The following is a 13,371-nucleotide window of genomic DNA, read 5'->3' as shown; positions in this document are numbered from 1 at the left end:
CATTTTCAGATTTTGACGTCGCATGTAATGATTTTAAAAAGCACATGTAAGTGGTGGGTGAAACAGAACTTTTTGAAACACTGAATCATTTAAACCATTGATTTGGATCGGAACTTGGGAGCGGGTTCGCGAATCAATTCGCGAATTGAAGAACAAAACAGTACAAAACATCAAACCATTAAAGATGCAATCGGTGATTGTCTTCAGAAACATATTTAGTTATGCTAGTTCAAAGTCTCTTCACATCCCGATAGCAATCATTAAGTTAAGTGGTCTAAATGTATTTATATATTCTGTGGAAGGCCTACGACTAAGATCGTCCAATCAAAATTTCCGGCCCGAACATTATGAGAGGCTTTCCTACCTGCCTGTCAACATATGTATTTGCATACCTCTTCACACCGTTTGCACAGACAGAATACGTCATCAGCGCGATCAACAACCTGATCTTCCTTCCTGATATTGTAGTAATGTTGTCTCTGTGAGCGTTCAGGGGCGTGGCTTTGGACGGCAATTGCAGGAGGGTGGGACGTGCGCTTTCAGTGCTATCAGGCTAAAGTTAGCATTTTCCAAGATGTCCTACTGCACCTTTAAGGCAGTACAGCAATAAAAACAACACAAAGAGAAAAGAAAGAAAGAAAGTATACAGATAAAAATCCCTTAAGAAAATTAACCATGGTTTTATTATGGTGAAAGTGTAGGCCTAGTATCCATGTTGTTTTCCTATATTGTTTTTTGAGAAGTCAATCAACAATCCAAAGAAAACATCACTTAACAAATTAGATTGAATGAACACTAAACAAATCTGACCAACATTTCTCTGTGTGGGTAGGCATCGCCAAAACAGGTGAATGACATCTTCCTCAGAAAAGTGACAAAAACGGCACTTCAGTGTCTGACTCCATGAGCCTTTTGTGAAATTTAGATTAAGTCCTCTTGCTTGTCTTTATATTTAAAGAGAAGGGTTTTTTTTCCATTTGTTATGTCCCCACTAATGTACAATTCAAACCTACGCTTTTGGAATAAGTACTATATATATATATATATATATATATAAAAAATCCTTTTTTTTTTTGACAGACTGATTTTTACCTGTAATGTGTGGTTTATCTGGAACATCTTTAATCGCATATAGTGACCTAAAATGAGACAAATCACTGTATTAATCTCATTATCTGTCAGCAAACTACATTTATTTATTAATAACCTTGTGGGATGAGGTCTGTGTCTCCGCGTGGGCGAGCATGGGCGCGCGCGGCCGGCCGCGGGCTCGTCTAGTGTTTTCTGCGGATGTTCCGGCGCGTGGTCGCGCTTCTCTCGCGCTGCAGCGCGTGCTTCTCCCAGGACCTCCGAGAAAACACCCTGATCTGCTCACAGTCACGCCGATCAAGACATTTGTATGATTTACTCTCATTCATACCGCCAGATTCAGATGGATAAGGATAATACGCCAAATGTCGATAAAATGATGCGAGTTATGCAATCTAGTCAGCTGCCAAACGACCAGCATTTTACTGAGCAACTGAACAATAAAAAGATCGCGAGTCACGTGACCACAAAAATAAAATATCAACAAGACTATTTAAATTAATTTAGTAGTCTTTTATATATATATATATATATATACATACTTATATACACGCACACACACATTTTTAAAAGTAGCCTGTAATCATTAAAATTGTAAATGTTAAATTAAAATGCATTAAATTATATTTAAAACATTAAAATAAACAAAATATAGTGTATTCATAATAAAATGGTATATATATATATATATATATATATATATATATATATATATATATTTAGATATTTTATATTTTATTATATATATGTAGCCTATGTAGGCCTGTGTGTGTGTGCATATATATATATATATATATATATATATATATATATATATACACACACACACACATATATATATATTTTTTCTCAATATATACTCACACACATTATATATTTAAATATTTTATGCATGAAATATATAATTTAGGGTTAAGATTATCTATTTTTTGTGAGTGTGCTCATGAAGGATATAGTCTACTAGTAAACTATAAAATGGAAGAGATCTGATTCAAGATATCCTCACAAAAGAATCTTCTTTATTTGGCCTCTATTTGTTCCTCCTCTTTCATGTAAATAAATAAATGTAAATAAGTAAGCATTTATTGACTTGTTTGCGCGCTCGCATACCACTTTCTCTTTCAGTTCTGCTCCTGTACTTATAGATGCAGCATGGGGCGTGTAGTTTCACTTTCTTTTTCGCCTACATCTCCCAGCGTCTCCCAGCGTTCGCTCGGTCCCTTATCTTTTCTCAATTGTGTCCTAATGCCTTTAGAAAACTACACATTTACCTGCTTTACGCCCTGGTGATAACTTGGAAGAAAATATTGCAGCATTGGACGCGTGTGTCGGTGGAAGCTATTGTCTGAACTGGAGTTCCGACTTTCCTTTGCACTAAATCAAAAGCGAATCCAGTAAATCCAGTCCCCCAGGAGCCTTCATGAGAGACTGGAGTGCAGGGATGGTAAGGAAACTCTGTCTGCAGATATAGTGTGATTTATATCGGGATTGTATCGTTTGGAGCGGATCATCATGGAGCTCCGGGAGGCACCGGCGGACGCGCAGCAGCAGCTGGCCGGTGACAGGACGCATGAGAGCCGCATGGATGAGTACCTGCGCTCGCAAGGATTTTACCGCAAAAAGGTCGCCAAGGATGGGTCTTGTCTGTTCAGGGCCGTGGCAGAACAGGTCAGACTGATCCTGATCTTTATAATCCCAAATAAATGTCAGGATTTTAATGTTTATAAACAGAAACACAACGTTACTTGAATGCATCTAAAACTTCCTTAACCGCCTTCGTGTCGCATGGTGTGATTAAATCTAAAATGTCACACAAAATCACCGCAATAAAACTCATTGACCTGTTTTTTTAAACACTTGTGATCTAAATGTTACGGTTTGTAATCTTCTACGATTTGCCAAAATCACTTTTTAGTTTGTCTGAGGCTAATTAGCTTTAGCATACTAGCAGCTTATGCTAACATGCACTAATATTAACACAGTCGTCGTTTATTCCCACAGAAAACACAATGATCATTTATTTAATCTGTAAACTGTGTGAAGTAAATATATAAACTGTAATCATTAAGTTTTGGTTAGGTTTTATCGATTGTCGTCTTGATTTTACTTAATTTCTGTATGTGATATGAATTGTTTATATTATTAAAATGTTCGTTTTATCAAGATATTATGCAGGTTTTAAATTGCTTCATGATCATTAATACCTGATTAGATGCTTCGCAATAATGACTAATTTCTTTGTTTTGAGACAATGTTTTTATGTCGTAATATTGTAATATCAAATCATCTGAGATCAATGTTTTATATTAATATCAAATCATCTGAGATCAATGTTATATACACACACACACACACACACACATATATATATATATAATTGTTTTTGGGGTTTGTTTTCAAAAATTTTACATTATTATTAAAGAGTTAAGTATTGCAAAATCATCACTCATGAAGTCTGCATTTAAAACTTGTATGACTGCAGTAGTTTGTGTTTTGATAAACTTGTTTTGCCGGGTTATGACAGCTGAATGATGGAGTGTAATGCATTGAATATGTCTGAGTCAGGCCGACATCTCATGACACGTTTTATTATGTTTCATAAATTATTTCGTAGCACATATAAAGCACACAGACTGACAGGTGTGTGTCTGTTTGATTGACAGGTGTTGAACTGTCAGAGTTTACACACAGAAGTGCGAGCGGCCTGTGTGAATTATCTGAGACAGAACAGATCTAACTATGAGCTGGTGAGACCACATGAAATGCATTTTACATCCATATACATTCATATTTTGCATGCATGCATTCACATGTAAGCATAGCCTATATGATAAGTGTATTAAAGTTTCTTTGTTTTTTCTCTGTGTGGTAGTTTATTGAAGGCAATTTTGAGAAATACCTGGAGAATTTACAGGATCCTCAGGTAACAAATGGAATAAACAAAACGTACATTCATGCAGACTCGCTCATCCGAAATGCTTTAGCTTGAACACAGATAAACTTCAGTTTCTCATAAAATCATAATTTTCAGTTCTGGCTTGGTTGTGATTGCACAGACATTTTATTATTATTAAAATGAAAATATTTTTAACACTATTGTTGTTTTTCTCTTTTTTTCTTGTATTCCTCCATCTGTTTAGAGCTGGGTTGGACAGGTGGAGATCACAGCTTTGGCTGACCTCTATAAGTGAGAATATTACATTTATCTATTTAAGCTTTATATTTTGAGGCATGAATTGTGATGATCTTTGCTGTCTTGTCTACTATTACACTTAGATCGCTCGGACAGTGATTTTATGGCTGGCCTTCATGAAGTAGCTTTATTGTCGGTCGTTATTTATTTTTGAAAAGCTGTGGCCAGTTGTGCATTATGTTCACTTGCATAAATTCGATCACAAATGGGATTTATTGACAGTAAAATAAACATCCCATTTGAATTTGTCATGCAATCACTTTTCTTGCTCCTATAAATGACTATCCTGAGGGGAAAGTGATTACATTGCAAATTGGGAAGTGCAAATACATTATATCATCAACAAGATTATCAATGCATGAAACAATCTCATATAGAATGCAAAGAAATGCCCCTTTAATGTCATGACAATAGTTGGATTACTTTGAATAAAAGACTATTAATCCTATAAAGCCTACTGTATCATATTTGCCATGCAAAGGCCTCTAAATGATCAACATGATCAAAATTGATCTGAAAAACCCATAACACACAATCTACTACATGACTTCTGTTGTCTGATTGATATTTTTTAGCAAGTGTAATTGTAAAAACATTCACCTTCAGCTCCTGCTTAACTTATCTTTTTGATTTTTATAAAGTAGGTGTTAATAATATTTCAAGATTAACATTTACTAGCCTGAAGCAGCTTAGGCTTACTTGATTATCCATGAATAATTTTTTAGAAAAATCAGTGAGTCTGGAACATTTGTTTCCAGAAGCTTCACTTTCACTGTTCCTCGGCAAAATCACTGGTCCTCATCTCAAATCTTTTGAGGAACATTTATTTCTTCATCTCTCAATCATCATTGGATTGCATTACATTATATGTTTGGATCATTTAAATCTCCATATTCTCACTATATCAGACTACATGAGAATTAAAAGCCTGATGGTTGAAATATGATGCTCAACAAAAAGCACTATGCAAACTACTTTTATTTCATGTTTTGTCTAATGTTTCAGTTAAATTACTTTTTTTTTTTAAATAGATTTTTCTGACTGGCTTCACATGGTTAAAGTGTGTGTTTATATGACCAGTGATTTCTGATGGTGCAACAATTCTTTCCTCCAGGCATGATTTCATTATTTTCCAGGAGCCTGATCAGCCCCCTGTTAACATCACAGAGAATAACTTCACTAAAAAGGTGCAGACATGCTTTCATGCAAGATTTTTGTCTTAATATTTTAAAATGCAAATCAGTTTGTTTCCATAACACTCCTTCTCTGTCAGGTGCGACTGTGCTTCCTCAACGGAAACCATTATGACAGTGTTTACCCGCAATCTTTTGAGAAAAGTGCTGCTATGTGTCAATGTGAGCGCTTCTCTGTAATTTAAAGATATAATGCTGCTGTATACTTTCAATATCAGAATTACACTAAACTGTCTCTCCATCTCTAGCGATCCTGTATGAGCTGCTGTATGATCGAGTGTGTGGCGTCGAACGCAGTGTTTTAGGTTCGTGTATGAAGGGAGGGAAAGGACGAGATAAACTGGATTCAGAGGAATGCAAGAGCAGTGAAGAGTCTGACTTGGAGGAAGATGAGTTCTGGTATGAATTTGCATGTTTGCATGAGACGTTTTCTCTCATAGTATCATTAGTGCAATCATGTTAAATCCTGTTTTATGATCCATTCGATCCCAATGGATAAAATCAAATCCTGCCTGGATTAAAGAAATAGTTCACCCAAATATAAAGAAATTGCTGAAAATGTGCTCACCCTCAGGCCATCCAAGATGTAGATGAGTTTGTTTCTTCATCAGATTTGGAGAAATTTAGCAAGACATCACTTGCTCACCAATGGATGCTCTGCAGTGAATGGGTGCCGTCAGAATGAGAGTCTAAACAATTGATAAAAACATTACAATAATCCACACCACTCCAGTCCATCAGTTAACATCTTGAGAAGACAAAAGAAACAAATCCATCATTAAGATGTTTTAACTTTAAACCATCACTTCTGGCCAAAATACGAGTCCATAATCCATAATAATGCTTCCTCCAGTGAAAAAGTCCATCTCCTGTTGTCTCGCACCTCAAAATCCACACACATATTTGTTTAGATTTGTTTTGGACTGTTCTGGCTTGTAAAATGTGTTTGATCAGTGCAGATTTCTCTCCTGATTCAGATGAAGTTCTTTTTGGAAATAGCAATAATATGGATATTTTACTGAGAACCAACATTTTGAAGTTATAAACATCTTAATGGTGGATTTGTTTCTTACAAACACACAACCTTTGGCTTCACAAGACGTTAACTGATGGACTGGAGTGGTGTGGATTATTGTGATGTTTTTATCAGCTGTTTGGACTCTCATTCTGACGGCACCCATTCACTGCAGAGCATCCATTGCTGAGCAAGTGATGTCAGGCTAAATTTCTCCAAATCTGTTCCATTAAAGAAACAGTCCATTTGGAAGAGTGCGTACATTTTCAACACTAATCCTTTTGAATTCTGCTACATATGACTTTAATGTAACTCAATATTTTGGTCTTTCCAGGTCGAGTGAAGCCAGAGAAAAGCCTTCCAATGGGATGAACGTCAGACCTCCGCAGAGGGTGGTTTTCTCTCTCTATTTATATCTCTTTTTTGAAGATTGAAATCACGTTGTTTCTGTTTTTTGGATGATACTCTGATATATTGTGGTAACAAAACTATCTCTGCACTTCAGGGTCGTGGGAGGGGCCAATCTCGAGGAAGGGGGCGTGACCTTCTCTCCACTAAGGTGCAGAGATCCCTAAACTCCGCCCTCTACAGGAATGTGGAGTATGACGTGTGGCTCCGTTCTAAACGACGTACTTCATATACTTTTTTTGTTACTGTTTGGAAATTTAGTTCATGTTTTGTTTGAAAAATACTTTTTAATAACTATGTGTGTATTTAGTTCAGCAGCAGCGGGATTTCTGCATGGCCGTAGGAATGCAGTATTCTGTGGGAGATAAGTGCAAGGTTAGCAGTATGTGCTGACATTTTTACATTTTTAAAAAGCATTTGAAGACTTTATTAAAAAGTTGCATTTGATTAATACAGGTACACTACTGTTAAAAAATTCTACTTTTTTCATTAATTTGACACTTACAATATTGTGCTATATATATATATATATATATATATATATGTATATGTGATTATTACTGAAAAGTACTATCCAAATGAAATGAATTATTATCTGTTATTAACTGTCTTGATTGTATTCTCTTGTTGATCTTTCTCAGGTGCAGCTGAATAATCGCTTTTATAATGCTTGCGTTCAGGAAGTCAGTCCTGACAATGGGCCAGTCACTGTGTTTATTGAGGAACTCAACAAGCAGTATGTGTTTTTATGTGTTTGTGCATATGTGTAGGTGTTTTCATAAACTCTACCAGCTACTATTTTTGAAAAAGCGGTATGCAGTATGTATACTGCTTATAGTATGTTAATTTTTCTGTATGCAAGGAACGGCAGCATGACCTAATGCATTCATTTAACATATTAAAATCTGCAGTATGTAATTGATACTACATCTAACACTCTTGCTTGTGTGTTTAGAGAAACTGTGCCATTGTTGAGTTTGCGTCTTCCATCTGAAGAGACTCAGTCGTGGCAGACAGTGGCAGAAAAGGGCAAAAGAAATGCTGCACCAAACAACAGCACACAGACGTCCTCTGGTATGTTCTTTCCAAATCAAAAACACATTCGACTGATGTCAACTCGCACATGCTCAGTGTTCCCATCGGACTCTTTATGCAGAATGGGAAAGCAGAGGAAGTCGGAGGTCAAACAAAACGCCATCTCAGTCGGCACCCAGTGGCCGTGTGCATAAGCAACACTCCTGGCCTCCACAGGCCACCCCAGATGACACAAGAAACAAGTTCAGACGGTCCGATCAGCGCAGCAGTCCTGTGAGTGTGCTTCCAGAGGAGAAAGAGGAAAGCACCATTTTGGAGTTTCTGCATAAAGACGAGCACAACTTCCCCTCACTGGGAACAAGCCCCCAAATGGTGAAGCCATTGCAAACGCATTTATATTTGAAACACAAAAAGTGCACAAGTACTTCAATTTTGATGACAGCGATACAAATGCATGTTTCCTTTGAATTCAGGCCACTTCTAGTGAAGTCATAAAGAAAGGAGGGGAAAGGAGAGGCTCCCGGAAGAAGGACCAAAAGGAGCATGTCTCAGAGACAGGTGAGCGGTGAAGCCCCGCCCCCTTTATATCCAGATTTACATTTACATTTAGTCATTTAGCAGATGCTTTTATCCAAAGCGACTGACAAATGAGGACAATGGAAGCAATCAAAATCAACAAAAGAGCAATGATATGCAAGTGCTATAACAAGTCTCAGTTAGCTTAAAGCAGTACACGTAGCAAGGTTTTTTTTAAAATTATGTAATAAATAAAAGGAAAACAGATAGAATAGAAAAAGAATAGAGCAAGCTAGTGTTAGAGGCCTGATGTAACAACATGGTAGGCTGAAGAAATTTTGAGCTTATGACTAACGTCAATTACCTTGATGTGTTTGCATTTTTATGATATGTACTTATGCTTCATACGTGAGCTTTAATAGCCATTTTCAACCAAATTTAAAACGATGAAGAACCTCGTAATGCACTGCCTTTTATATAAATAGTTTAGCCAATGACATTTTCATTCATATTTAATCATTAACCTGAAGTTTTTGTTTTTTGGCTTTCAGAAACACCCCAGAGGCCCGTACAGAGACACAAGAGCACCACTGAAGAAAAACATGGGGTGAGTTACACCGAGTCATTTACAGAGAACAGTCAACTAAACCGATTCAGACTTGTCTGTATTTAAACTGTAGACCAGAGGTGCCTAATCCTGTTCCTGAAGAGCCACACTATATCCAAGTGCATGGCAACAAAACAAGCAATATATCAGTGTTTCTCAACTCTGGACCTCGAGGTCCACTTTCTTGTAGAGTTTAGCTCCAGTCCAAACCTAATCAAACACACCTAAACCAGCTAATCAAGTTCTTCAGGCTTACTAGAAAGTTACAGGCAGTTGAGTTTGATCAAGGTTGGAGTGAAACTCTGCAGGAAAACTGTGAGAAAGTTGAGAACCCGTGCAATGTGTTTTGAACTAACCAGTCATTGGTTTATACTGTATTCTAGATAAAGGTTTCTGAGGAGCCACGGCAGAAACCTTCTTCAGCAATAAAAGAGAAAGTACAGGAGAAACCCACCCCTGCCTCTCCTTCTCCACCTCCTGCTTTTATCGTCTCATCTGACCCCAAAACAGCCCGATCTTCGTCTCAATCCGAATCTGCTAAAGTCCCCGCTCCTAATCAGTCTGCTCCCAAGGCAATTAAAAAGACCCCTGTCCCACCTAAAACTAGCCCTGTTCGAAACCCAGACAACAGTCAATTTGCCCCAGTGTCCACTTCAGCCCCTTCACAGTCCATCTCTGTGGTAGGAGCAGTCTCTGGTACCACCCCTGCCATTATTCAGTCTACACCTGCTCTAAAATCTGCCCATCCCTCATCACAAGCTGTCCCAGTGCCTACCCTAGTGCTCCCAACACTTGATCTTAATTCCCAGCCTACTCAAACACCATCTCAGATCACCCCTGTCGAAGTAGCTCCTGCTATCCCAGTTCGAACTACTCTGGCCCCTTCTGGCTTAGTCCCACGTGCCTCTGTAGAACCAACCCCGTCCATTCAAACCGCCCCACCAGCTTCTATTTCCGCTCCACCATGTTTACCAGCCTCTGCAATACCTGTTTCTGCCCCAGCTCAGGTTCTTGCCCCTATATTAGATGCCCCAGATCAGTCTTCTACCACCCTTCCCATTGATGGAAGCAGTGGTCCACCAATTGCCCAAAAGACTGTAGACCCTCGTACTACTGTGACACCAATCCCTCTTCCCAATACTCCTCCTACCTCCATCTCTCCTTCCTCTGGTCCTGCCCAAGCTCCACCTCCAGACTTACCTCAGTCTTCAATCAATGAATCAATTCCACAACACTGTGAAACATCAGCCATGCCAGCCTCTAGTAAGTTTCATCCAAGTTCAATCTCAGACATGGCATTGTTTGAAATGCATCTTATTTCAGAAGTAAGGTTGCAAATGTTGACCTTTTAGTAGACTCAGCCGAAAAAAATTCCATGTTCTCACCGAACATCTCTTGTCCATCAGATGTAGCACCTGCTCCTGACCCCCCATCTCAACCCCAACAACTCCCCTATCCTCATGTCCAATGGTCTCGGCTCCTTCAGGACCCAGTTTATCCAGGATTCCCCAAGAATGAGAAGGGAGAGGTGGAACCACTGCCCCCCTATTCCTTCTCGCAAAAAGGAGAAGACCTACCGCAAGGTAATGAAGACCCTAGTGATTCATTTTATTCCGTATGTAAAGCAAACTTTCCCTTGTACCTCAACATTGTTGATTCAAGCAGCCAAATGTTAGACTTTTAGGCAAATTGTACTTGAGCTGCTTGTTGCCTTTGTTGCTATGCCACCCTTTATAGTCAGCACTTATGAATTTACATGCAAGGTAGCCTTTCAAATATAGCCCATTATTCAAGTCTATTTAGTCTGCCTTCCTCATAATGATTTTAATCTTTAAAACGCATTCCGTATTATTTCAGATATGAATGTCCTCAGGTTCTTCTTCAACCTCGGTGTCAAGGTACATGGTTTGAGACCTCTTCTTTGCATTTATTGCTTTATTAAAACCATCACTGTTTATGGAATTACATAGTACTCCCAATTTCCTCAGGCATACTCTCAGCCGATGTTTCCTCCCATCGTATATCTGGGTGCGCTAAATCAAGCCTATCAGATGCACCTTAGAGGGCCTCCTCCTTCCTCGGACTCTCCTGCTAACCCCACTGTGACTTCATGGCAACCAGAAAACCCTTCTCCTCCTCAGAATTTGAGCTCCATCCCTGACACCTCATTGGACAGCCATGCTCCCGTTGCACCTGTAGCATCTGGTAGCGGACCTGTTGGTCCCATAGAGTTGGGAGCGTACAATGATCATCCTGTATCCATTCCGATGCAATTGCCACCAAGGCCAACAATGCACTGGCAAGCTTCTTCTGGTCCAAGTAGCTATGCTGGGTCGTACCTAGCTGGCCCTCCAGTGCAGTTTTCCGCACCACCCTATCCACCCCCTGTGAATCCGATGTATCCACCGTCATCTGTTGGGTACCACCGTATGCCACCTCCAATGCCTCATGAAGCCTTAAACCATGGCCCTCATGGTCGGATGGATGTCTTGCCGTTTGTTCCTCCAACAGTGGACAGAGGTCAAGGGAGTGGCCAGAGGTCTGTGAACCCCCAGTTTGGGTCCTTGCAGAAGACTGCTGGCTTTCCTGGAGGCCAACCTCATTTGAGTGCTGGTGATTTCAAGCCTCTAGATATTCCTGTTTCAATGGCCACAATGGAACCTCCACCCTTTAGTGGACAGTGCTCTATGGTACAAGCTTTTCCAATTGGCTCCCTGCAAGGAGACATGGTAGGATTGTCCCCTTTAACCAATGGGAACTTAGGAAAACAAGGGGGAGTCTTCCCACAGAGCCTTCATGCTGGTCCTATCGCAGAAGACCCTTCTCGCTCCATTCACCCATATTCTCCCAATGATAAGTGGTCAGTGGAAGAGATGGAGTATCCCAATGTAGATCTTAGAGTAACTCAGTCCTTCTACAGCCAGTCCTACAGGGGTGGAGGAAGACGTGGCCAAGATGACAGAGGAGGATATCGAGGCAGGGGCCAACGAGCCCGGAAAGATTATTCTGGCCGTGGAAGACCAGATGAACAGTCGTCTTATAGACATTATGGGAGACGAGGTGCAGGGCTAAGGATAGGGACGCAGATACCATACCCGTGATGCTGGATATGCACTATTTTTTGGTTTACAATGATATCAGATACACAAAATCTGTTGTTTTGAGTTTATGGGTGGCTTTTGGTAAATGGTATTGATTAGGAATATATCCAATGTTTTTACCAGTTTTCTGGCTTTTTCTCCCCCCACATTCTTGATTTAAAAGTACAGCAACTGTTTCACCTGTTCCTATTTCGCTAACCCTCTGTGAAAATGTAAATGTGTGTGTTTGCATTGGTAATAAAATCTAATAAATATTTAGTTTTCTTGTTGCACTGCCCCTACATGCACAGCAAAAGGGAAAGAAATATTGGTTTTATATTGATTTGAATGTATAAAACTTTTCATATCTGTGTGCACTTCCTGTAAACACTGAAATCTTTTTTTATATTTACATCTTTTAATGTGGTTATTGTGTTGAGACTGGTCTTAAAAATCTGAATTTTCCTGAAAAACTTGTAAAAAATTCATCTTGTGCTGCAAGGCATAATTGTGTCAGCATCTCATTGGAGATGACAGGAAAAGTGCCTTTTTTTTTTTGTTTGTTTTGGACAATTTTGTTTGTTGAGTTTCTCACTGCACCTTTATTGCACTCTATCAACCTCCTCCACAGGGTGTCTGCTGGCTGAATGAATGTTGATGCCAAATGCCTGTAATACATTACATATCTGATCCAAATATGTAGTTTTAACACCAAACAAATAAAAGATTAAGAATATCTTTCTCAGTTGTTGCCTTCCCATTTTTCAGTGACTATTTATATATTTAGCTTGACCATACCACTCTCAGCCTTACTTTTATTTGTCAAATATGGTCTTCAGAGGAAAAAGTACATACATAATGTAGTTTTGACACCAAATACAAGCCAAAGAGCATCTTTCTCAGTTACAGTCTTTCCATTTAAAGTCAGTTTATTCCAAAACAATCTCACTGCACAGACGTGTCACCCAATGTCATTGATACAACAGGTTTTGTGTAGCTGGTAGTGCGTTAATATTGAACCGCTTTAAGTTGCATCTTCACAAGACTGCAGAATGCAAAAGCCTAATTTTGAGAAATCAGGTTATTTAATATGATGTAACACATTGTGTAACATGATTAAAATATTTTATTCAAAATATACAGTTGCATGTTTGGCGTGAGTAAATTGGTTCGCACCACTTTGTGACCAGAAATAACTTCAGTTGTTAATGAGAACGATAATTCACCCAGACACA

At 38.9% G+C, this 13,371-nt stretch overlaps 1 protein-coding gene across 1 annotated transcript; it reads left to right on the top strand.

Annotated features, from left to right (window-relative positions):
- Window positions 1-2,253: 2,253 nt before the first annotated feature.
- On the top strand, window positions 2,254-12,874 carry otud4 (OTU deubiquitinase 4). The gene is made up of 19 exons (XM_058763106.1): window positions 2,254-2,757; window positions 3,753-3,836; window positions 3,962-4,012; window positions 4,230-4,276; window positions 5,397-5,469; window positions 5,556-5,637; window positions 5,724-5,874; window positions 6,825-6,882; window positions 6,996-7,119; window positions 7,209-7,273; window positions 7,540-7,634; window positions 7,854-7,972; window positions 8,055-8,305; window positions 8,407-8,491; window positions 9,001-9,056; window positions 9,440-10,319; window positions 10,463-10,639; window positions 10,914-10,954; window positions 11,045-12,874. Exons 1-19 carry the CDS (start codon window positions 2,602-2,604, stop codon window positions 12,155-12,157), a joined length of 3,708 nt encoding a protein of 1,235 aa, XP_058619089.1. The 5' UTR covers window positions 2,254-2,601; the 3' UTR covers window positions 12,158-12,874.
- Window positions 12,875-13,371: the final 497 nt, after the last annotated feature.

This window comes from Onychostoma macrolepis, chromosome 23 (assembly GCF_012432095.1).
Source record: "Onychostoma macrolepis isolate SWU-2019 chromosome 23, ASM1243209v1, whole genome shotgun sequence".
Lineage (NCBI taxonomy): Eukaryota > Metazoa > Chordata > Actinopteri > Cypriniformes > Cyprinidae > Onychostoma > Onychostoma macrolepis.
Note: the sequence above shows the minus strand (reverse complement) of the source record. Positions and strands in the feature narration are given on the sequence as shown.

Coding starts and splice junctions, on each gene's coding strand:
- otud4 (XM_058763106.1), top strand. CDS start 2,602: ATGGAGCTCCGGGAGGCACCGGCGGACGCGCAGCAGCAGCTGGCCGGT. Junction 7,274..7,539: donor CTGTGGGAGATAAGTGCAAG/GTTAGCAGTATG, acceptor GATCTTTCTCAG/GTGCAGCTGAATAATCGCTT. Junction 8,492..9,000: donor GGAGCATGTCTCAGAGACAG/GTGAGCGGTGAA, acceptor TTTGGCTTTCAG/AAACACCCCAGAGGCCCGTA.